This window comes from Lonchura striata, chromosome 3, assembly GCF_046129695.1.
Source record: "Lonchura striata isolate bLonStr1 chromosome 3, bLonStr1.mat, whole genome shotgun sequence".
Lineage (NCBI taxonomy): Eukaryota > Metazoa > Chordata > Aves > Passeriformes > Estrildidae > Lonchura > Lonchura striata.
The window spans coordinates 48,804,745-48,830,961 of record NC_134605.1 but is presented as its reverse complement, the minus strand read 5'-3'; the positions used below and the strand labels follow the sequence as shown (position 1 = coordinate 48,830,961).

The 26,217-nt window shown below is 39.8% G+C and overlaps 1 protein-coding gene across 5 annotated transcripts in view; it reads left to right on the top strand.

The window, feature by feature from the left end:
- The first annotated feature begins 3,996 nt into the window (after window positions 1–3,996).
- STXBP5 (syntaxin binding protein 5) overlaps window positions 3,997–26,217 on the top strand; it is a 107,063-nt gene continuing 84,842 nt past the window's right edge. For all 5 annotated transcript variants that reach the window (XM_021527025.2, XM_021527023.2, XM_021527024.2 and 2 more), the window contains exons 1-2: window positions 3,997–4,218; window positions 6,006–6,103. In XM_021527025.2, the coding sequence (XP_021382700.1) occupies window positions 4,066–4,218; window positions 6,006–6,103 (251 nt within the window). In that variant the 5' untranslated portion in view covers window positions 3,997–4,065. The remainder of the gene's footprint in view (window positions 4,219–6,005; window positions 6,104–26,217) is intronic.

Here is a 26,217-nt window from a genome sequence, read left to right as displayed (position 1 = left end):
AAGCTAAGCGTGCTTCTTAGACTTCAAAGTCTGGATTGACTGACTTTCAAAAGCTTTAGTGCTGTTAGAGGCCAAGCAGGGATCTTGAGGTCACTTCTGATGATCCATTTCTCATATGCGCCGAGTATTGCAATAATTACCAAAACATTTGCAGGGTGTGCAAATCCCCTGCAGCCTTCTCTGGACACAACCAGTAATGCTTTTGAGGTTCACGTACAAACTGATGACAAACACCGTATGTGGACCTTTCACTTCATTACCTACCCACTGCTCTTGATTATTCCAACACATTGTAGAATACACTATAATTGGGTGGGCTTTTACTCATTCTGGCTCATGTGGGACTACAATCATTCCTTTCTTCTTCAAGATAACACTGGTGATACATCAGTCCACAAATACAAACAACCAAGCTCCCCAAAAACCAACCAGGAAGGCTCATAAGCACAGCAATAACTGCACCCTAGAGTCATCTGTGAAGTTATTGTGAATATCTTGAGGCAAAAGACCCAACAAGTCTGACCTACACTAACTAATGTTCTGTGGGCACTGATACATAAAACACTTAATGCCCCATTGTCTCAGACACCTATTAGGACCAGTGGCTGTTTATGTGGTATCTGTAGAATATCAATCAAGAAATGAGGAAGTGATCCCTCCTCTCATTTTCTAGCAGCCTTAGATAATGAGATCAGTAAGAAATGACAGAAAAGGGAACCATGTGGATTCATTTGATAGCAGGGATTTCCACAGCACTGCTGGGGGCCTAATAAACTTGTGAACATTTTACACTGGCTCTGTCCCAGCTGGACTCTGTCATAATTGAGTACAACAGTGTTGCACACTAGTTGGGTCTGACTACTTCTTGCCCAGCTCTGCAAGATTCTGGACTTTGTACTGGGGTACAAAACTGGCAAGTTATTTCTGACATTGGAGGTCAGAACATCTGAGTGGGCAGCATGAAGGAAGTTAAGCAGAATGGTCTTGTTTGTAAAACAGGATGTGGTTATTGTGTAAGTGCTAGAGGGTCCAAAGAAGCTCTCAATTACAGCACCTAAACCCTGAGGGATGAAGAGGATATTTACTGAACTATAATATTAAAAGGCCTTTTATTGTCCAACTCATGTCCCAGTGAAATCAACAATTTTTTTCACTAATTTGCTGGAGAAAATTAAAAAAAAAAAAATTTACAGGAAAAGTTGAAGTCCCAGACAGCATTGATTCCTTGAATGGCATCAACCTGAAAGCATGAGGGAGAGGAACTAGGGTTGGTCCAACCTAGTGCACATTGTATCACTTGCCTCAATGTATCAATACAAGGTTGCAATAATGAATGAGGTGCCCCTCTTAGGTGCTAATAATATAAACTGAAAATCAAATCCAAGCTTTCCTCTAAAAATATACAGTCCAAATAAAGAATGCATTCATAGACAAAGTATATAGAAGGTAAGAAAAAGAAAGAGACTGTAGTATGCAAAAAGATAGCTTTTAATGTCCTTAAATTCATCACCCAGTTTTGAGGGGGCTGTTGCTGTGATTAATATTCCTATAAAAAATCAGGTTAGTTGCACTATCAAAGTTGTATCTAGGAGTGTTTGCAGAGCTTGGCCCAAAACATATTGAACTGAAAGACTCAAAGGGACTATAACTTACATTCTTAAAGTTGTATGTGTACCCTTCTTTTCCCTGTAACAGCTTATATTTACCATTCAAACATGGCCAAGATCTACCAGTTTTCTTCCCAGTTCAGTGTGTTACAATAAGAATGTGGGAATAGATGGGAAAATAGACATTACTTCTGTAACTTATACACAGCTAAAATATGTTACAGATAATTAGACATGCTGAAACTGCACATATTTATCTCTTAAAATTAAGTTGATTTTCACCTAAGGTATTTACTGAACCTTATTTAAGTATACTTCTTTCTTTTTCCTAGGACTTTTGTTATCTTTGGAAGCATTCTTTCACATTTTACCAAGATGATTTCAGGAAATGTCAAACATTTCTGTCCTAGTAACAGAAGGAACAACGCTCTAAGTTCACTTTGCAAGAATATGTGGACTGTCTTGGTTTCTTTCAAAGGCTTGTAGATCATATACCTGCTAGCTATACAGCTAAATTAAACTATAAATTAACAAGAACTTACAGGTCTAAGAAGAATTTGTGGGATTTTTACTTCTGAGGTTTTTTACTTCTGGCTGCATTATAGCGATTCTGCTGCATTCCGATTACATTCATCCCTCAGTGCACTACAACGGACACTGGGCTAACACAGCGTGCCTGGCCACCAGGCTGGAAACACCACCTGAAAGGAGCATTTTCCAGTGTGCAGAGCCTTTTACTGCTAAGGCATTCGTGCTGAGGCTAGGAAATGTAAGCCATCATCTTGATTCACATCTCTACAAGTTTTCCCTCCAAAAGAGATTAATCAGTTTATTTTAGCTGAAAAGAAATTCAATAATGAGTCACAAATAATTATGACCTTCCTGAACAAAGTAACATGACAGAGACGAATAATATCTACTGCCTGACCAGGGACTAGATAATACCAAACTACAACCTAGCAGTAAAAGAAAAATAAAAGCAAATACAGAATACTGTAGAACAGGGGCTATCAGAAGGAAACGTTTGGCTCTGTGCCACATGTTTAAATTGGTTTTGCAGCCGTAAAAATGAATGGAAGCACCTTCGTAACCCCGGCGCTCGCGGCGCGACGCCAGGGCTGGTCGTGACTCTGCCGGGCGGTGTTGGGCAGCTCGGCCGCAGCCCTCTGTCCAGCCGCACAGCGAGCGCTCCCGGGCCGGGGCCGCAGAACCAGCAGGGCGCTCGGGCTGAGCGATACGGGGGGATCGCACACTTCCTCTGCCTTCGCCCGCAGCCCCGCCGCCGCTCCGCGCTGTCCCGGCCCCGCCGCCGGACCGCCAGCGCTGCTCCGGCCGCGGTCCGCACCAGCTCCGCCGCCCGGGACGAGCCGCAGCCGCGGGGATCTTCCGCGGGGAGCCACGCGCGGCGCCCGGCTCCGCCGCAGCTGTCGAGCGCCTCCGGCGCCGCGCCGGCGGCAGGGACGGCGCTGCCCGCGGCAGCCTCTGGCCGCCGCCACCTGTTACCTGCCGCAGCCGCCGCCCTGCCGGAGCGCAGCGCTCGGGCCCGGCCGCCCCGCCGCGCCCCGCACGCCGCCCCGGCCCCCGCACGGCGCGGCGGGGGGGCAGCGGCTCCGCCACATCCGGGCGCCGCCGCCCTCAGCGCGCATGAGCGGCCGCCCCGCCGCTACCGGGCCGGGCGCCGCGGTATCGCCGACGCCGCTCCTCCTCCCCGGGGCGCTGCGCTCCGCGGTGTCAGGCAAGGGGGAGCGACCGAGAGGCGGGGGAGGCTCCCTGCGCGGCAGGAGGAGGAGGATGGTTGTGGGGGCGGGCAGCGGTAGGCGCTGGCAGCAGCCGGGAGAAGCCCCGCTGGTGGCTGGCTGGCGGCACACGCAGCCGTGAGGAGGAGGCGGACGGTGCTGAGCCCAGCCGAGCCGCGGGCGGGCGGCTGCCGCTGCCGCGGGGGGAGAGGCTGCGGCGGCGGGAGGGGACCGGCACACGCACGCGGACGGGTGACAGCGGCGGCCGCCACGATGTGAGGGGATGAGCGGGGGGCGCGGGGGCTCCGCGGGGAGCAGAGGCGAGGCGGGGCAGCCCGCACAGCCCCGGCGGCGGGAGGGGCGGGGCCAGCTGGGCCCGGGGCGAGCCGCGTTCCCCGGCGGGCAGGGCGCGGGGCGGCCGCGGGCGGCGAGCGTGGGACCGGCGGTGGCGGCGCTCGGTGGGCTGACCGACTCCTGTTTGCTTGGCTCCAGTCTCCGTCTCCGAGCCCGCGGGCCTCGATGACAAGCGCCCCTGCGCTGCCGGACTGACGCCTCGCCGCCCTCCCCGCGGACGAGGAGGAGCGCGGCGCCCCCGACCGCGGGCCGCCCCTGCACCGCCCTCCCCGGCGGGGGCTCGTCTGCCGCCTGCGGGGCGGGCGGCGCGGCGGTGACAGCGCGGCGGCGGCGAGGCCGGGGCAGCGGGAGCGCCGCCGCCGAGGACCATGAGGAAATTTAACATCAGGAAGGTGCTGGACGGCCTGACGGCGGTCTCTGCCGTCGCTTCGGCGTCGTCCGCCGCGCAGCAGCAGCAGGCGGGGAACCGGGAGACCGAAATCCAGGAGACGCTCCAGTCCGAGCACTTCCAGCTCTGCAAGGTGAATGAATGCTGCAGCCCCGAGCCGGCGGGCGGCCGGGGAAGGGGGCGCGCCGCCGCGATGGGCGCTGCGGGCTTTGCTCCTCCGTACCGACCCCGCCGAGCCTGCCCGCCGCTCCTGTTTACTTGTTTGGATTGATGATTTCGGGGGCGAAGACGGGAAGAAAGCGGTGGGTGTAGCTGTACAGGTCTTGCTGGATTTCTTTAGTCGTCTTTCTTGGAGAGTTTCGGGGTTTATCTTCGTCTAGGCTCTTGCATGCGAGTAATCCTGACAGTGTTCACTAAGGCTTCGTGGAAGGAAGGAGTTGATGGATGGGGGAAGGAGTGATGCTTAGCTGTAGTGCATATCTGATTATCGCGGCGTTTGAGTAGAAACCTCTGCTAATGGGCCCGAAGGACAGGGAAGCTGGCCCTCTGCATTATTTGGAAATCACTTATCCTGCTCCTTTACGCCTGAAAAAGGCTTTCGATGTTTGTGGTGGTTTCATTGCAGTGTGTTGCCAAGTTGGTGATGCTACGTATCTAGATACGAAGTTCCCGTTTATTTATTTGCTTGTGTGTGATACAATAACTGCTGTTTGTGTCTGCACACTTCAGAAAATGATGCAGCGAATTAACCAGCAGCTGTATCAAGAGGAATATAAACTGATTGGAATATCAATACTCATTTTTATCTTTGTGGTTCACTCATGGCCTAGCTTGACATGGATGAGCTTGTTTATGGACTGTCCTCGGTTTTTTTGTGTATTGCAGGCATCTCTGCTGCTTTCAGGAATTGGTCATGAAGGATATGGAGAAGAGCAGAGCTGTTGCCAGTTAGACTTTATTCAGTTGTGGAATACAGGGAGTTGTGGGGTATGCCTGCAACTTCAGTGAAGTACAAGGAGTATATCAGAAGTTTGCTCTGTGTTTATGAGGTCCTGAAATACCTCTGCTTTAAACTAAAGCCTTAGACATGGAAAAGCTGGCATTTATATGGCTTAGGATGCATGCATTTAGAATGGAAGTAAGAACAGGTGACACTTGTATTATGTTCTCTCTGATTAATTGCAGCCTGAGAAGTTTAATGGAGTCATTGCTTGGTCAATTACCAGATTAGTCTTGGCTAACCAAGAAAGCTAAATGTGCCAATAGTTCCATATTAAGAAAGAATCCCATGGCTGGGGGGGCGTTTGCTGTTGTTCAATGAGGTGTTTTTTGGTTTGGTCAATTTTGGGGCTGCCTGTTCTCTTTGAGGGAAGTAGAGGCTGAGAGATTGGTTCTGTCAAGCTCAAGTTCATATTTTTTTCTTTACTGAGCTGAGAGAGGTTGCACTGTCATGTTGGGTCTGTTGGATTGAAATTTGAGTGATTCTCAGAAAAGCAAGTTTATAATAGTTCTGATGATTAGTCTGGCTTTATTGCCAAATTTGCTAGGAGCATCTCAGATTTTAATAGTTTAGTGTCTTTCTTAGAGCAGAATATAAGATTACTCAGGGAATGAGGTAGATGAAAAAATGAAATGCTGAGTTGATAACAGTCTTTACACAGAAGAAATTTAAGATTCAAATTAAGTTTCAGAAAGTCTGACTGTCACTTGATGCTCGAAGATGAATGAGTAATTATGACTTACTTTTGTAACTGGTTTGTATAAAGCAGGTGATTTTCTCAGTCTGTGATTAAATTACTTTATAGTTCATTTTAAAATTGTAATTAACACTGAATCCTGTTCTCTAACATACAGTCTTGATTCTGTTTATTTTTGCTATCCTGCTTGACCCATTGTTACTGCACTGCTGTGACTTGTTAGACGGTACGTCACGGTTTCCCCTATCAACCTTCAGCCTTGGCATTTGATCCGGTTCAGAAAATACTGGCCATTGGGACTCAGACTGGAGCACTAAGGCTGTATCCTTTTGTATTCTGAAGTGGATTTAGTGCACCTCACACAGGTGATGTCTTGATTCAGCTTATTGAACCATTCAGAAGTCTGGTGGGAACCAGGTATGCAGGGGGGGAGAAAACCAGCAAACTCTCTTTGCTGTTGGTGGGTGGCTTGGCTGTTCTAGTTGTTCTTTGTGTCAGTTTAAGTTGTGTATATGATGTGAGGTATGGCTGCTCAGTTGCCATTATCTCAAGGTAATAGATAAGTTTTGTAGAGGGTTACTAGTGTGCTGACAATTTACAGCAGCTGACTGCAAATCTAAAGAGAGACAGGGGCTGAGCTCTGTTTTGTTGTGCTGCTCTGTCCTCTGGGTGTTTAAACATTCTATCTATGCTGCTTGGTGAGGTGGTGTTTGTTTGGTTTTTTTGTGGGGTTTTTGGTTGGGCTTTTGTTGGCTGGTGGGCTTGTTCTTAAGATAAACTTTGTAATGCTCTAGTGACCTGCTCCTACTTCCGTGTTGCCAAATGAGGGTTTCAAGTGGCACAGTAAAAGGTACAGGGATTGTATCTTGCTAAAAGCTTCCAAGTGACAGAGAGAAGCAGAATGAATTTGTGAAGTAAAGCACTAGTAACTACCCTGCTCCTTCTTGTTCACTAAAAAGTGAACTACCCATATGTTTATTGCCATATGGTACCACAGCCATATGCTACTATCCAAGCCATGTAACAACATATGTGTTTAAACTTTTATTTTTAAAAGGAGGTGTCCTGTAGATTCTTTAATCCACACTGCTGTTGTCAGAACCTTGACTTGTCAGCATAAGAGAATGAATTGACTTCTTTGTTGTCCTGAAATTGACTGAATTCTAAACATTATGGGGAAGGTTTAGGGCCATCTTGCTAGAGAAATTGACTTAATCCTCTTTGAACATAGGTAAATCTAACAATTTTCTTTGGTGTTTATATTAGTCTCCAAGTAGACCTTTTTTGTTTCTTTCTGGTATATCACTACTCTTTCTATAAGGTTAATTGCCATAAGAGGATTGACTTTTAAAAGTTGAAAAACTACAATTAGAAAACGAGTTTTCTGTTATGAACTCTCCAGATTTTTTAACTCGGAGCATGAGGAATAGGGGTAATAATGCAATATTCTTAATGTCATATTTAAAATCACACTTAATTTAATACATTTTCTTTTTTAAGTGGTTATAGAATTGACTTAAATTAAGAGTGAACTGTGTGTGGGTGGTGTTAATTACTCTCATATTGGTAGAATAGACGAGAAAGCAAAAAGAGACATAGAAATAAGAACTTGGTTTGGAGGAACAGAAGAGATCAAAATGTATTGTTTAGACCTTACTCATCTGTAATTTTGGGGAACATGATGTTGCAGTTTGGATAATGATGACTCAACAAAACCTATTTCTGGGCACTCATCCATGGCTACACACACCTGTGAATTCATGGAGTGTGAATTGCTTTCTAAATAATTGAGAGAGGTATTACAAACTTGTTTGGGAAGAAAGCATTACTGTGACAAAATGACAGAAAATGTGTTTTCTAGAGGAAGGGAAGAAGTTTCATACAGAGCCTGAAATGTTAGTGCTCCTCTAACTTGATGAAGATCAATATGCTTGGTACTTTGATACAGCTCTTGCTTCTTGGAAGAATGGGTTAAAAGCCCTTAGCTGATAGAGTAGCCCTGTAACCAGACAACACTGCAGAATTTGCATCCCCTGTGATTATCTCCTCATTGTGATGGAGGAATGCAGGCAGAAGGAATAGACTCAGACATATTCCCAATGTAAAAGCAGCCTCTTACTTTCTGCTGGTTTGAGAGAGTGGGTAAGAGTGAGGCTTGCAAGAAGTGCTTATTTCATTCTGTTGCTCAAAGATAGAGCCAACCCTCAGGATGCTTTGCCTGCTAAGGTTTTTATGAATAATAAATTACGTGCAAGGATTCATTAAAGTGGGATCCACTTACTCTTTAAAGCTGCAAAAATGTTTTCAATTGAAATGAGCTATGGACTTGAAAGACTGAGTGTCAGTAAAGTGTTATTCATTGAAAAATTATAAAAGTGCAATGGAAGTCAGTCCTAATTTTTTTCTGTGTTCATGTTGTGAGAGTAGAAGTAAAGGAATGATAGTGTTTCTTTCATTGCCTACCAGCAAATGGGAGGTGGATATTAGTGTTTTCCTTGTGTCTTCAAGTATGGGTACATGTTTTTGTGCTTTCTGTTGAAAGTAATCTGAGGGACGGGGAAACAAGTTTGAGGGTTTCTTGGAAAGGGTATTAAAAGTAAAATGTTCTTAAATCAAGAATGTTACAGTCCTGATTTGGCTTTGGACTATTTATCAGACTCTTTACAGAGATTCTCTATATTTGATCAGTCTTCAAATTTGGTATTTGAAATTCCGAACCAGTATTGTTCAGAACAGGTAAATGTGAGGAGTTTTCTAAATCACACTCATATCTTAGTCTTCTTTATGAGGCCTCTTAACCACTACTAGAAGAACAGAGTGGCTTCTTATAGACAAGTACTAAATGTTTGCAGTACTATTAAAATGATTTGTAAAAGTGGAACTGAAGATTTTTCTGAAGAACCAAAATCTTGTTACAAATATATTGCCAGTTCAATGATGTTGTCTTTCTTTATCTTAATGGATAAATATACTTAAACATCAACACTGTATTGAATTCCCTAAATCCACAAAGTAATTGTAAAAATGGAAGTACCTAAATTATAGGCGTCATCTTGAACTGATGGGATTAGAAGTAGAATTACTACTCTCTTAATATTTTTTGCCTCTAGGTTTGATAGGTATAGTTGGTAACATAGTATGCCAGAGGGGCAGCTTTGCCATTCTATGCCCACAAGCAGCAGTTTTAAGAGGGAAAGATGTCTGTAAAAATACTAGGAAGAGACTGCTTTTAGTGTTAAATTTTAACCTTATGAGTCCTGAAAGTTAGTTTGGGGTTATTCACTGGTTTAACTTGAGCAGTATATCCCTCCTTTTTATTAATTTTAAACAGCTTGATTAGTTACTGAGAAACATTTCTAACTCTTATTTATCTAGGAGATTTAAAACCAAGATTTTTGGAGGCAGACAGATCCTTAATTAGAGAAGCATTTCCCGACCCCAAAAAGAACATTTTTAGCAATTAATAACAAAAGTTCTGTTCTCAGCTATGAACAACAGCTTGGTTACTTTATGGTGTATAAGGAAAAGTTAAAAAGTGTGTAGCTTAGAAACCTTGAGCCACTTGAAGTGACCCTCTTCCTGACACTAAGATGTTAAGAGCAGTTAAGCTGCTGAATTCTGTTTTCTCTGTTGCAGGGGAAATTGAGGGATGAGGGAGACACAAGGGCAGAAGCACTGTGCTGAGTGACATAAAATCTCAAATGATTTCTCACAAGTAGTGGCACTTACCTGGACATGCTGGTCCAGTTGTTCCTCTGAGTTTGTGGTGTGGTGTGGTTTATTGCAGCTGATTGAGGGGTGTGTGTGTGTCTTGGCTGGTGGCCTGCTTGGCTCTTTTGTGGCAATTCTGCCTCAGGCTCCCTCTCCTCTGTCCTGGATTTTTGTGGATGTGATCCCCACAGGGAGCAATTGTGCTCACTATTGATTTCAAACTGCTATGGTCAGTGTAAGCTGCTGGTGGCCTTTTCTGTCACTGCAGGTCAGTATCTTTGGTTTTCTCCATACTTGAAGGGATTTAGCTGCTGTTACCAGGGTGGCTTTCACCTCTTGATCTACTGTTCCAACATGTGAGATATCAAGTAGCTAAAAATTCATCTATGCTTTGCTTCTTTTCTGTGCATATCTGAATTATTGCAGTAGGAGATATAGTCCTTAGTCTTAAGAAAGCTTTGTGCATAATTGGCTGTGCTTTGTTTTCCCAGCAGATATCAAAACCTTCTAATGAGTTCAGTTTATCTACTCATAGTTTAACTCTATGTAATTGGTTAGACTTTACCCCATGATGTCCTGACAGTGCTCAGTGTCATAAGTAATAGCCCTGCTTCTGTGCTCTTCATTGCTTTTGCTCTTCTACTTAGAAGGGTCTCTGGAAGCCTAATGTGATCTGAACAGGGGCATGTGTAAACTCTGAAAGGGCTAGAGAAAGATATATTGAGCTTTTTCAGGATTTTTTTGCCTTTAGAATGGTGTTTCCTCAGAAGTTTTAAGTTCAGGGCTCTGTACAATTAATAATAATAGGTGGGTTTTTTAATTTGCTTTTACAAGGTAGGATAATCTTTTAAGGTAAAGCATAAATCTTTGAAGCTAAAGCAGAAATATAATACTGTAACATTAATTCTCCTGGTCCCTGCTGTTTAACTGTTCCATCTTAAATAAGTTTCTTTATTTTTCTGCACTTTAATTTTTCTATAGCAAAACTAGGACAATATATCAAATTAGATGTTTTGTGATAGTCTCCCAACATAAATACAATATCTACTGGTGCTTTGTGCCTTAAAAATATGCATTTGCAGCATGAAGTTCAGCCTCTCTCTTGCTAGAGGGAGTTCTAGAAAGGAAGACCATTTTCCCTAGAAATAATTGAGAATGTAGGGAATAAGAGTAAGTGCTGCACCTTTCACACAGACCAAATTGTGCCTCCCACACTTTATTCCCAAGCAGAATAGGTTATTTAATTAAAGTTTGGCTTTTTTTTTTTTTTTTTTTTTTTTTCCCTCTTGCAAACCAAGTTCACAGGAAGGAGAAAAATTCATCATTCCATCATTAAAAATCTGAATATTCCAATCAACTTGAATGTCAGTATCTGTTAATTTCCCCACAGTCTTTTCTGCACTAAAATATAGCTTATGCAAGCAAATGGATGAAGTTTTTATGTGTTTGGAGTGTATAAGGCTTGTTTTCTGGATTTCCATCATCCAGCCTTTTTGAGAATTCACTTTTTTTAAATAGCTATAAAGCCTGCATAAGTGGTTCCATGCAGTCAGTTTCTCATGAAGTTCTTGTTGCAGTATCTGGATAGCTTTGCTGTAGATGTATACTACAAAATTCAAGCAATTTGGTAAATTCTCTGAAGCTCTAACAAAATAGTACTTCCAAGTTGTGATGTGATTATAGCCATTAAAATTATTTATCCTTTTTATCATTCAGACTTTGCAAGGCTGATTTTGCTCCTTATGAAAATATCACCTTGAGATATTTGTGCCTTGGGGTTTTTGCTTTTGGGTATTTTTTTATTGAAGTAGTCCTATACTTGTTCTTTCTTCTCTATAGTAGCTCTACACTGGCAGCAGAACAGTGACTGGAGTTGTTTAGAATATGCAAAGATATCAGTTTTTTAAACAACTGAGCATGCAACTGATGTTGGCACATCTTCAAGTGGGATGCTGAACCAGATGAAGCTGGGTGATCCTTTCTAACCTAAATTACTCTGTAATTCTGTTAATTCTGTGAACACACCAAATTTGAACCAAATTCTTTCATGGATGGTCAGGGTCTTTTGACATTTGTACACTAAAGAAAATGGTCTCAACCCTTGTCACTGGTGTTCTGGACTTTGAACAAATATGCCTGTTTTGGGAAGAGTACTTTGTAACGCTATTAAAAATATTTCAGTAGTGTCATGTCAGAGACACACTGATTATTTATTATTCCTAAAATGTTTATTGTCTATCTTGCCACTCAGTTCACACAGAGTAGTTCAAACAGGAAAACTACTTTGCTTAAAGCATATGTTAATCTTGTCACCTTTCCGTTTCTTGTAGCACTACTGCATTTCTTGTCATATCATCCAGCATTTTGTTCACATGGCTGTTGTTATCTTAGTGAAAAATTCACATCCTCTAAATGAAGAAAATCAGCTACTTTTGGATGTTCTGAAATGAAATAGGGTCAAAATGGCATCGTGAGGCATGTATCTCCTAAAAGTGCATGGAATTAAAACAACTGAGTCCTACACAGAGAAAGCTTTGACTGAATTCTATATAATAAATAGGATGGTGTTATTTTTAAATCTGTGGTTTTACTTGTTGGGAAACTTAGTGTGCTGGTTTTGGCTGGAGTAAAGTTAGTTTTCTTCACAGTAGCTGGTATGAGGCTGTGTTTTGGATTTGTGCTGGAAACAGTTGTGATAATGTGGGGATGTTTTCCTTATTGCTGAGCAGGGTTTATACAGAGCCAAGGCCTTTTCTGCCTCTCACCCCACTCTACCAATGGAGCAGCCTGGGTGAGCACAAGTAGTTGGGAGGGCACATAACCCAGGACAGCTGACCCAAAGGATATTCTATGCCATATGGTGTCATTTTCAGGATATAAAGCTGGAAGAAAAAGGAGGAAAGGGTGTTTGAAGTGATGGCATTAGCCTTCGCAAGTCACTGTTACACATGATGGAGCCCTTCTTTCCTGGAGGTGGCTCCAGCCCACCCACAGGAAACAGTGAATGAATTCCTTGTTTTGCCTTGCTCGTATGCTAGGTGGTTTTTGCTTTGTCCGTTAAACATTTTTTATCTCAAACTGTGAATTTTCTCTATTTTCCAATTTTATTTCCCCATCTCACTGGAGGCAGTGAGCAAGTGTCTATGTGGAGCCTAGTTGCCAGATGAGGTTAAACAGCAACAATCCTTTTTTACACCCTCATGTGCAGCTCAAAGGATTTGAGATATTGGCAGGTTTGACTGGAATATGCTAGATTGAATTTATAGCTGTACTTGCTGATTAGCCATTAATTGGCAGGTGCTTGTCAGGAGCCTTGCTTGCCTGACTGTCCATTAGAGTCCAGTGCTCATTAGTGGCTGGTTTTCGCTCTGGCTGCTGCTGTGCTGCTTTATCACCTGGCTGTGCTGTGCCTGGGAACGCTGTGATAACAGCAGCGGGATGTGCCGGGCTGGCTGTGGCCAGGGACTCGCTGTGTGCCTGTGCTGCTGTGAACTTCAGTCAAAGGGACCTGACCCAGGCATGCATCCACGTGGGAGCAGGGGGATCTGTGTCAGTCAGGACAGTCTGGAAGTGGCTGTGGCTGTGTCAGTGCAGCAGCAGGAATACCTCTGAAGGGATGGAGGCCCGGGAATAAGTCTGTGCTGCAGCAGGCAGATACTGACACATTGGTGCCTGTGGTTAAGTCCATGCTGGAGCACCTGAAAGCGTGTGGCCATGGATAATCCCACATGAGAGCAGATATTCCCCTGGAAGGACTGCAGCCATGGGTAAAGCCATGTTAGAGCAGGCTTATCTCTGAAAGGACTGTGGGTAGGGCCATGCTGTAGCAAATGTGGCTGTGAGGAAGCAGCATGTCTTTCATTTGGGAGCATTATTGCATATACTTTGATTTTACTAATGCAACTTCTCTTAGTAATTCCTTTTGTTATAGAATACCTGAAGTATAACTGTATTGAAACTCATACTATAATCTACAAAAATTTACGATGAAAACTTCCCTCTAGGTATTTTACTGACAGAGCAGAAACTTAATGGATACAGCCTTACAGCTTCAAACTTGCTGGGTCATGGTGAACCCAGGCAAGGAGATATTTGAAAAGAGAGCAAAGTTTGTAAGGCTGCAGGTTACTGGGTTACTGTAGCACTAGCATATTTGTTTCCTTGTACCACTTTGCTATTTGTGAAGCACGGAGGTGATACATGTATCTTGTGACCTGATGAGGTTAGGCTAAACTGTAAGAGGACATTGGATGGCTGGAGCCCAGTTTAGGCTTTCAGACTTGTGGTACGCTGCTCAATTCACTAAGATCTTAATTTGGCATTTTACTAGATTTGTTCTTTCTTGATCATTGTGGAATGGCTTTTAGAACTGAAGTAGCATTATTTCTGCAGGAGATGACATAAGCAGTTTTAGTCAAGTCACATTTGGAAGAGTAGAAGCAGCTTAAGATTTGAGATGTGATAAAGGAAGCATGAAGGCACAAATCAAGGTTGCAAACCCTTCCTTACAAAACTTTGTTTGGCAGAAATTTTGTAACTGCATTAGACTTCTAAGTGTCTAGGTCCCATTGTTGTACAAAGGATTCAAAAGGCAAAAGTAAGTATTCTTACACTATAAATTTAAGGTGACTAGAAGTTGGCCTATCCATATAGAACCTCAGTGAGAAACAGAATAAAACTTGCAAAGTGTTACATTCAATATGAAGATAAAAAGAACTGCAGGATGTGGATTTTGGGAACAGTTCACTTTACCCTTGATCTTAGCTATCTGGTAGTGGTTTTACATTTTGAAAAATATTGGAGCACCTAATGGTTTTGAGAGAGTTAATACTGTGGTAGGTCTTTAATCTGTTGGATCTTCCTTCTTCCTCTTCCTGCTCTCAATGTGCCTATCTTAAAATGTACCATCAAACTGATCATAGTTTTTTTGAAAAATTGTGGTTCTTGATCCTGCTAAGTTCATCTTGTTAAGTAGACAAGACTGTTTTCCCAGAGATGTAGTTCTTTGTAGTAATTTCTTTGCCAGCCTGAAGAATAGGTTTGTGTTACTTTTAAGGCAAAACTGCACTGCTTACCCACTGCCTGTGTGCTGTCTGCCAGCAACTTTTGGAGTTCCCTTGTTTTGCTGACACATAAGTTTCAGTTGTAATTGGTACTTGAATGCCAGTCAAGTGCAGCCTCGTAGAATTCCTGATAACTCAGTGACCCCATTCATGTCAACGCTTCTATCGTAAGCACTGGGTAGTTGTACAGTTTACGTGTTTATCAAAGGAAGCACTACATTACTACCACTGTTGACTTTCAGTGCAAATACAGGTGATTGTCTAATGACATAATCTGTATCTCTGTCAGTGGTATTTGTATCACTAAATTTAGACACATTAAAATAATGAAGGTCTTGGAAACAGCTGAAATAGAAATATTTTGGAAGAGGACTGATAGAGTGGTATAATGCCTTATTTAGTAAATTTCTAAAATATGTAGCAGTTCTGTTAGCCTCTGGGGACTCATACTGATTCCTTGTGATTTTTACAATGTGTTCATGAAATTACTTTTTCTGTGGCTGTTGTTTAGTTCTGGAACAATGATGTTCAGTTTAAGACTGACACAAATGAGAACCATTTTGTCGTCCCCTTAAAAATCTCTCATTTTAAGAAATTCTAAAACTAGCTTTGTGTCAAGATCTGCACAACTGGATGATACCTTTGGTCTGTGTACTACTTATTTTACCTTCTTCACTTTGTGCAATGATTCAGTGTATTTTGAATCCCTAAGCTTTGCTTAAACAAAAAATCTGGTCATTGATAATGCTCATATTGAGGCAACTATATCAATTGCTGAATTAAGTTTGATTTTAATATTGTATTAGTAATTTTTTTTTTCAATATCAGGAGTAGGACCTGCATAGTCTTCTATCTGTAGTCTTAGCATTCTTAATGCTAAGATTTAATAGTTCTAAACTTACAGAATTTTTACTTGAAAGTTTTGAGATTTTTTTTTTTTCAGTTACTTACAGGTATTCTAAGTATTATAAACAATGAATATTATATTCTAAATTAATTCTATTTCAAGTACCAAGAATAGTGCAAGTAGGTGAAACTAGAAATGTGTGTCTGCAAGTGTAGAAAACAAAGTGCTTTTCAGGAATGCTAGGTTCACAGAATCACAGAATGGGTAAAGTTGGATGTTAGCACAGAAGGTCATCTAACACGTCCCCCCCAACTCAAACAGACCCTGTTAAAGCACATGACTCAGGATTGTGTCCAGATGGCTTCTTCAAAACATAAAACCAGAAGTTTTTATAATAATAATGATGCAGATTTTTGTAATACTAGGAAAAGGGCACTCCAAAATGTTGCAGTTTGCCAAATCAATTATTTGATTGCTTTTGTACAAAAAGGAGTTTACAGCTTGTTAGAAATAAGTCAAGGCTGCTTTATTTGCTGGTTTTACTAAATTAATTTAGTTTCATGAACACCTTAAAAAAGGTAGTAGCAAAACCTGATTTATGTTTAGAAAACCTGAAGTTTAATTTTCTTCTAGGATTGATATAATAGTTCACAGTATGTCTTTAGCCTGTCCCCCTCAAGCCACACAGTGCTCTCTCAAGCAGTGCTGCTGGAGAATGGAGGCTAGGTTCTCCACCAAGAAGGCTGTAGGTTAAACTTGCCCTTTTCTGAGGTATGTCTCACAGAATCTCCAAGAATTAATTGTCATTTCTTGTTGTATATTGTTGTGTACACTCCACAGGAATCTAACTTTGGAACTTTGTAAGCCAGGGAACTAAAGAGAGGGTGCGGATCCAAACGAAGCAATATGTTTGTACTTCTGCTTAGTGAGCTATTATTTTATTTTGTGTGATTCATATTATTTAAGCAGGGGTTTGTATTTTTTAGCCTCTTGAAGCGGCTGTCTGGTTTATATTCTGTATGTGTACAAGTAACCTTATTAGACTTTTGGTTCACATAATAATGATAAATGTAACATTTCAGGAGTAGCCAACTAAAGAGGTAATCCAGCTGGTGTCCAATGTTTTTGATAAGTTTCTGCTACAGGCCCTCCCTCTTTCCCAACTAGTAACAATGATTCCTTGTCAGTAGCAGCAGATGGACCTATTTGCATTTTGCAACTTGCTCATTAGGGAAAAAGATGGAATACTAATTTTTTTTGTGATCACTTAATGTTAAATTGATAGTATTAGCGTGCCTGTCTTAGTTTTTTAGCATATGTTCTATCCAGTCATACTACCTTGTTAAACAGAGCAGATGTTCATCCTCACAGTTGAAAAGCATTCTTAACTGGACTTTGTAATGTTGATGTTAGAGGTACAGTTACTAAGCTTTAGTGATGCTTATTAATATGGAGAACGGACTGCGAAACAATAACTTGCCTGGTGTTCCCTTTTATATGTGTTCCAAATCTGCTGTAAGATTTCTTCTACAGCCACCCCTGAAAGTCAGATGCAAAGGAAAGTCACCAAAAAAAAAAAAAGTAAAATAAATAAAGCTGGCATGGTGAATATCCCCTCATTCTTTTCAATGGAAAATACAGCCTTTTAGAAAATCCTGGTGAGTTATTAACACCAGGAAGGAGAGAGAGATCAGGTAACCTACATGTCGAAAGCAATGTTAGTAATTGCTTGTTAGTCAGGTGCCCCTGTTTTCATAAGGGCTGCTGGTCAAAGGAAATACAGCTCAAGTAGCAGCCAATGACAAAGAATATTATCATTTTCTTAAACTTCTCTATCTTTAGTTAAAAAAAACCCCAGAACTAAACAATGGTATAGGTCCACATTATTTTTTTTCCAATTACCCTCAGTATATACATCTGCTTAGGATGTGACTGTTATACCTGTTTTCTTACAGACCTGCTCCATGAAAGTATTGTGAATATAGTCTTAGTTATGTTAATAATCAAAGAGTTAATAGAAAAAAAAAAAGAAAAAAAAATTATTTATACATATTTTAGAGGAGAGGCAGCAGGAGTTAACTTGTACAATCCTGTTCCTTACCTGAGTAGCAAAGGACGAAAACTACATTTGAATTCTGCCAGTTTAAAAGAATTTTTTTTTTCTTTTTATTTCCCCTATGAATGCTCTGCCAGTAATTTCCAGATCAAATAAATGGTGTTCTGGATTTAAGGGGGAAAAAAAAGTAGGGAGGAAGTGGCATTTTCCAAATTAACTTTATTGACTTTTGATGATCTGTTCTTTCTGTTGGCAATTCCCAGTCAGAGAAGCAGCACATCAGATAATGCTGACAGTGAAGTTTGGTTTCAAAATATTTAGCAACTGCAATTTTATATCATAGCATATGACCAGAAGCACATCTTCATTTCAACTCAGTACTTCATATTGTTACCATTTTTTGTACACAACTTATAATTTTCTTAGCTTTTCCTCTTTCCTTGTTAGTAAGGAAACATCTTTGCTACTAAAGCTGAAAATTGTGATGCCTGAACAGTTGATGGAAATGTATTAATGGAATGGCAAAAAGTAAAATGCCGAGACTGCTGAAGTGGTGTAGTGGTGAGTTTATCAAGGAAGCTGTTGTGCAGATGGGAGTGTGATGATCACGCTGTGATCTGAGGATGTTCTCTGCCTTCAGTTTTTTGTTTGCAGCAGAAGTTACTGTTGCAATGAGAACACAGTGGTGGGCAAATTCAGAAAAAAAATGCCCTTGAGGAAGTTTTGAAGGAGAAATGCTACTCTATGCCATTACCCAGTGGTGTGTGCTACCAGAGTAACTGTAACCAATTTGACAAAGAAGATGCTTGCTGTTTTCATATACTGAGTAATGGACTGGCGTGTCTAGGAGTGTAATCTCACTTGTTCTAGAAGGACTCATACAAAGAAATAATCCTTGCAAAATATTTCTGAAATTGTATTTCATGTCAAACTTGAATTATGCTGGCTTTGATTACAATACAGGTAAAATATTAAAAAGCATAGTTTGAAAGCTTTTTCCTCATAGTTCATTCTACAAAAATACCACCCTAAAAGTTTCAAAATACCAGAGGATTCTCTACCTGTCTTTATTTGCTATAGTACAGACAATAATTGTAAATTATACAACTGTAGTTAATTTGGGGGAAGTTCACTTATGATGAAATTATGATGTGCATACTTGTTAGCATTGTCTTAGTGTTTTAATGGATAATATGTAAAGATGATCAGTGTAAGTACATTCTGTATGAATGATACTGAAGTGCTATAAATATATAATTTTTAGCTCCTAACAACAACTTTTAAACATATTTAGCAGTCTGAAGTATCTTAGTAGCTCAGTAGCTCACAGCTATCATTTGGTATATTATATCTCTGGCTGTCTTTTTTTTTTTAAATGACTACTAATAAATGCTTTCAGTGAACTAATTTTCTTGATGTTTGACTGGAATACATGTCTATCATGGTGGTTTTTAGAAAAATAGGTTTCATCCTGGATCTTTGCAACGGGCCACTAATTAATATTTCTTCCATCATTTCTATTCAAGGAGATTATTTTGCTTGTTTTAAAGTTGCTGTTTTTTCTTATTAGAAATTGTTGGATAATAGAAATAATTTCTACTTTTCCTTCAAAATCTCATCTTTAGATTTTTCAGCACCTTTGTGTAACTGGTTTCTTTTTTTCAGAAAACAATTCTTAAAAAACCACTTATATTAGTTTTTCAGGTGTGCTTTATAGTATAGTGCTTTTCCTAGTAGAATTAATTATAGCCTTTGACCATTAATAGTTTCCAGGAATGTAACTATTCTACATCTCTGGTGATCTGGGGTGAATGATTTAACTCTTTTTTCTGTGCTTCAGGAGGATCCAGTTTGTGCATGGATGTGGTTTATGTGGCGGGGTAAGGCTTAACTGTGTTGAAATGTTTTTGTCCTGACAGTGAATTTGAAGACCACTAGTTCTCTGCAGACTCATGAAGTTTAGGGAGTTGAGCAGACTGAGTGTGAGGGAAAAATGAGTTGTGTTAGAACTTTAGGTTGCAGTGCTTCATGTATGAGTTGGGAACTTTTATAGTCCTTTGTTGCAAAAGAAGTAGGGATGCTTTGCAGGTGAAACACTCAGATTTGCAGCATTTCAAGGAACTAAAATGAATCTCCATGCAGTTTACTGGAAAAGGTTTCTTAGCTTTTTCTCTTAATACGTATGTGACTTGAATTTTGTTCTGGTAGAGTACTTTACCATCAAGAAGTTTAATGCTCTTCTTGGTTGTTTTTTTTTTGTTTGTTTGTTTGTTTGTTTGTTTTTAATTCACACAGAACTATTGGACACTGTAAATATACAATGGGATTATTTGTTCCTCTTTCATTGCCATTCTGCTATGCTGACATTTGAAAGAAGAAATAAACTTTAAACAGTATCTTGTAAAAATAGTATATTCATCAAACTTTTCTAGTGAAATCTTGGAAACAGCAGTTTTCCCCCATGTTTTTTTCTTTTTCTCTAGTAAATGTTTGAGGGGCACCTTAGGTGACTTGTCTGACACATATCAGCTCAGATGTTCCAGCTTATATTTGAGCCTCATGTGTTTTTTCTTCCTCACCATGCAGAGCATGCATAAAACTTCCACAGTTTGCAATTTCTAGTGAGTTGTAGCTGGCTGACAATGAAATCTGTTTTCCTCTCAGATTTTTGATGGAAGGTATATTATAGAAGTAAGTTTCTAAAATTAATTAATTTCATTTTCCCTATTGCTTAGTAGAAAATGCTTCTGACACTCAAAACATTAAACCAAGTATTTGGTCAAAAAAACAGTAAACACTGAACTACACTGCATAAATGAAGGTTCTGACTCAAAGCAGGTCTGAATTTATCTGGGTTTGGTGCTTAGAAACTCTCTTAAGGTTGGGTGAAATGTCCTGCTCCAGAAAATGCTTTTCTTTTGTGTGAGCCCTTGAATATTTTCATGTTATGGCATTTCTGAAGTGCTCTTTTTCACAGCTGGAAACTTCTATTGAGAAGGTAGGAAGCCCTGTCTATTTGACAGGGCTATCTGTAACTACAGGCTTTAACATTAAAACCTCAATAAAGCTCTGGACTGTGGTTATCATTTGCCTCAAACAGCAAGTGATTTTTTTTTTTTCCTCCTTTTTTAAATTTTCTGTATAGGGTAGTACTGTGACTTGTGGTCATGATAGAGGTTACTTTTTTGGAATGTCCATAATTGGTTTTATCTTTTAGCTGAACAGCAGCCATTTCACTTTCTACTAAGTGGTTCTTGTGTAACTATGTTGCTGAAGGTTCCAGTGAGAACCAAATTGCCTGAAAAAGAGTTAAAACTTCCTTAGCTTTGTACTTTAACAACAGTCACTTTGTAGGTAATAATTTTGAGGAATCTGGCTGTATTTTTCTTCTAGCATATTTTGTGCTATCTTGCTCATGACATTGCCTTCTCTTTACCATGATAAAAAAAGTGAGAGGAACTTTGGAAATGTGAATGTGTTCTCTTGGTATTTGGGCAGCAGGGTGGTAGTGAAGGAGATGGAAGTGCTTTTTGGAAAGGAAAGCCTCTACTGTTTCTGCAGCTTTTCCTTTACTATGCAGAAAGTGCGCGTAAATGCTCAAGTTTCTTTACAAACCCAAAGCCCTGAACCTTTCCTTGATCCTAATCAGTCAGAGATCTTACTATAAACTTTCAGTGATTGTATTTCTTATTAAGACTGTTTTATGATGAAGAAATATTGGTAGATATTTCTGTTAAGTTGCAGGATTGTGGAAGAAACTAGAAAGTTCTGAGCAGCATCAGTAGGCCCTCTGTGTCATTGAGAGGCTCAAAGCAATAATTTGCTGTATATGGCACTTCTTTAAGTTCCTTTGGAACTGGAATGGTTTCAGTTATATGAAGTGAGTTGTAATATATGGACATCTATAATTTTGGATACTTTTATCTAGAGGAAACACAGACATCTTCACTGTCAAACTTGCTACCGTATGACTCAATCTTGTAGTGCTATTACATGTGTGTCGTAACTCTTGAAGCGCTTCCTGTGGCTATACAGAGCTTGTATTTTAGGACACTGAGGTAATGCTTTGGACAGGATATTGGCCTAATCTGGCTTTTTCCCCTTCTTTCCATCTTCCTTTCTCCACTTTTCAGCTTCATGTTTTCATGAAATTTATTGAAAAGTATTAGCTGAAGATTTCTTTCACTTCAGTAAAAGTTGATTGAAATAATTCTTCGAGACTTAGATTATTTGTTTCATCTGCTAGTAAACCAAACATTCTTGTAATAGCAGGGCAGATAAACACTGCCTGAAGTATCAGACATCTCTTGGAATCTGACAAGCCCTGGAAGTAAAGCGAATAATGGGGAGATTCTCTAAAGTATCAGAAAAAAAAAAAAAATCACTAAGGCTACAGTCACAAGGTAATACCTTCCCTCCATCTTGTAGTTAAAGCACCTACTAGGAAAAACTGCAGGAAAGATGTACAGGAGAAGTGTCTTGGACTGTGCCTTTTCTGTTGATGATTTGTATTCCATCTTGTTGTTGTCTTAAACTGGGCTTTGGGTTCTTGGAAATCCCATAACTCTGAATTTTCCCTTTTCAGCACTAAGAAAAACCATTGGGTTTCTAAAACTCACAGCTTGTGCAAAAACAGTAGCTCTGTATTTGTACTCCTGTGGGAACTCCTGGGCACTGTCCAGTGGTGAATTTCTTGGGGCTTAGGAAAGGACCCATCTGAAGTCCTCAAGTTCACTGAGAAAGAAGCCAACTACAGGATTTAATTTAGCACTTGCAACAGATTTTACGAGAAGAGTTAAAATGGAATGGGTGGAGTTATTTTTAGGGCTATGGTTATTATTATACTTAATAATATTGAAGATGCATGTTTTAATGCAAGTTTTTAAAATCTGGCAATTTCACTATCTTCCTGATAGTGACCACTTATCCTTTTTGACACTTAAAAAAATTAGGCTGAATAATACAAAGCATTTACAATTGATGTTGAGCTAGTGCATTAAATTTTAAAAATAAATTACCATCATGGATTTGAGGAAATGTGAATTAAGGTTGCATAAGCAACTTCTAGGGACAATGTCAACTTTTTAATATTATGTGTCAAATTGGATTGCTGGTAAATACAAACCGTAAAAATACTACTTTTTGCAACACTGGTATGCAGCTATTTTTGTGGTGTGAAGCGGAGCTCTGTATAATAGCAGAAATGCCTCATCAAAATAGCTAAGTAAAATTGCAGCTATTTCCACAAAACAGTGATTTATTTTAATGTTTTAGCATGTATTTTCCCATGTTCTATGAAAAACATGAAAAAATCAAGGCACTCTAATGAACAAGCATTGGTTTTTGAATATTTAAAATAAGAGTTCTAGCTCCATGGTACCTCTTGTTTATGTGAGGACATAGTTTCCTCTCAACTTTTGTGGAATAGTGCCATCTACTGAATTTTTGGAATTGTACCTTGGTTTTCATTTTTGGTGGTAATTTTGAGCAAACCTATAAAATGGTCACTACTATTTTGATAACAGTGAAATAATAAGTTTCTCAGTCTTTTGGTGATACACAAAACTAAAAGTTATTCTGAAGTGGAACCTGAGGAGGTTTAAGGTAAGATAAAGTGAAAAACAGTCTTAGAGTTACAAAATACTTAAAGTAGCAATTAAAGGATAGCTGTGATTGCTCACACTTGAGGCTAATTTTAGCAATTTTTTAGTGTCATTTTGAATGACACTATTTAAGAAGTCTCTACTTCTGCTTTGAGCAGATGAGGGAAATTTTGTCCCAAGACCCATTTATTCCATTATGTTTGAACTATTAAGGTTTAGAGACTGCTAGCTGCAATACTTAAAAAGCAATAGCAGGTTTTTTGTGATGCTGTGCCTGTGAACATTACATGGGATATTTGGAAGGTGTTTCAGCTTGTCTGTCCCTAGGCTCATAGCTGAAAGACTGCTATGAATCTGGGGACAGATTGTTCTATCAATTTGGTACAGACAGAAGAGGTAAACTTGCACCTGCCACCTGGATTTGGGATCTAAGTTTCTCCATCTTGCCTAGGCCATGGAAGTGTTGGTATTTGTAATCCTTGACTTGCTTAGTGTTTCAACAAGTGACTTTGCTGGTAACTACTTCAAAAAGCTGTGTAAGCAGAAACATAGTATATCTGTGTCACTGTTTTGATTAAACTTCCAGTGATTAAACTTCAGAAGCAGAAGAGGAAGTTATTTCCATCATTACTACAATGCAAAATGGTGTGGGAAGTAGAAGGGTAGATACCTCTTCCAAAAGTCAAGTGTTAACTGTGTCCAAAAGAAGGAGCTGATATCAGTACTGAGAGAGAAACTACAGCAATGTCTGGGGGAGAAATTCATAGATGTGACCAACTTTCATTTTAATTTGAGATCTTCTAGAAAACCTCTTCCTATGCCTAGGTCACCTGCTTTTTCTGCTGCCTTAATCAAAGCAAGTGAGTACAAGTGGCTGCATGAAGAGTGGTTGCAATACCTGTGGTCTTATTTTAAATAACCCCTAATGGTGTAAAGGGTTGATGAGGTACAAGTAAAATTGCTCAGGAGACTACACTCACTGCTATGAAGTTTGTGGGGAGAGGATTAGAGAATGGGCATATGTGTGAACAAAGTTGAGATAGAATGACTGGTGATTACAGTTGGTCTTCTGTAACTTCTATCCAATGGCTGGTGATGTGGAAATAACTGAAGAGAGTTTGCTTGCCAGACAAGAGTTAAGGGAACTATTTTAGGTCATGCTGTGTGAATGAAGAGAGATTTTTGGACCTAGCAAAATGATTTACAGTCAGAAATAGGTGATGACAGACAATAATTGATTGGGCAAGGGTTGGCTATGTTCTTTGAAAACGTTAAATTGTCCTTTTATTAGATAATATCCAAGGTTATTTATGGTTTCATAAGCTAAATTAAATAGTATATAATTCAGTTAGCATCTAGTTCTAGAACATTACACCTGTTAATGCTGCTCTTGGCAATGTTTGTACAAAATATCTGGACTCTGAGAGGAGACACCATTCTTAATCAAGTATACCTCAGTTCTAGGCACATGGAATGCCTCTGTCTTTATTCTTGGCCAAGAAGCTATGCATGTAAAGAGGAAAAGCCTGATGAATTATTAATATTCTGATATAGTATGTAATAACATTGAAATTTGACTTGAAACTAAACTGGATTAAATGGGTGACACATGAGAAGGTCTTGGAAGCATGCAATAGAATACAAAGGTTTTACATGTTAATATTGATGAAGTTCTTAAAAAATAATTATTTCCTGGATTTACTCTTACATATGCAGCCTTTGGAAAAACTTTACTGAATTAGCAGTTACCACCAATTTCACTGTGTCTTGTATAGTCATAGAAATCAGTATTTCTGATTTCCTACCTTTGTGTTCTCTTCCATCCCACCCAGAAAAAGTACAGGATTAGTCAGCTTCTTTTGCATTATTAGTGCTGAAGTAGAGGTCTTAGACTAAAGGAGTACAACCTGTATCAGAATGCAAAGTAAGTAAAATCAAGGAAAGCTTGTAGCCTTTTTAGTTTTTTTCTTGTTTGGTCTAAATTTGGTTTTACCTCTTCATTTAATAGCATGCTTTGCCATCTGTGAGTTGTGCATATAGAAACTTAGCAATAAAACCAATCTCTTTCCTTGTTTAATTTTCAGTTATGTGGGGTTTTTTGGTTTTTTGTCTTTTTAATCCTGTTTCCATTTGTACTGCTCGATTACATCTTGTTCCAATAAACAATTGCCTCTCCCTGGCAGCTCTGAGAAAATTCTGTGAAATACAGCCTTTAAAGAAAATTTGCTGGCACTTTTCATATTTGCTTGGGAAATGCTGTATTTGTGCATATTTATGTAAGCAATTTTGAAGTTTAAGAAAGTGCTTTGGCCCCTGTCTGTTGTTAAAAAGTGAATTCTACTTAAGTTACTGCTCCCTACCTGTTCCCTATCAGTTTACATGCAAACTAGTTCAGGCATTGTTTAGTTTTAAAATACAAAACTCATGCAAATTGAGAAAAAAAAGGGTGGGTTTGTACTTTAAAATTTTACAACTACTTTATATAAAACCCATGTAACCAACTTTTGCTGAGATCTGTAGACTTTGGTACTTTTGAAAACAGCTCCTTTTTATTAGTCCGAGATGGTTTTCTTTGCAAGCTAACATGGAATCATTTGGCTTCTAGTGTTTAAAGGAGCTGAGCATTGTTCTATACACAAAGTGAATACTTCAGGAAGCTGATCTGTACTTATGCAGGGATGAACATTATTGGTAGCTGATTTGGAAGTGAGAAATTCAACTTGCAGCCAGTTGTTTAGTCACCACTTCACTTGAAGTTCTAAAACAATAGCAAACAGCAGTAGTAGTTTGCGGTATGCTGTTAAGCTACTATGATATTTGTAATAGGATCTAATATCAATTTTTTAAATGTTGTACCTGTTATTGCCCTCGCTTGCTCCTTATCCTCCCCCTGCCACAAAAAGAACAAATTATATATTATCTTATTTGGTAGTGGTCAAAGTGTATATTCTCAAAAGCATTTGACTGTAGTACTTTCTGACTCTTTGAATAACTCTTTCTTGCTAAATAACTGTGTCTTGACAGATTGTTCTTTGAGATGGTTGCTGTAGATTATGTATGTGAAAGTAATAGTATTCATTAGATTTTGTGAGATAGTGTTGCATTTTTAGAATTTTTAATTATTCAGGGTCTCATTAAGGGGGAAAGTACTACAC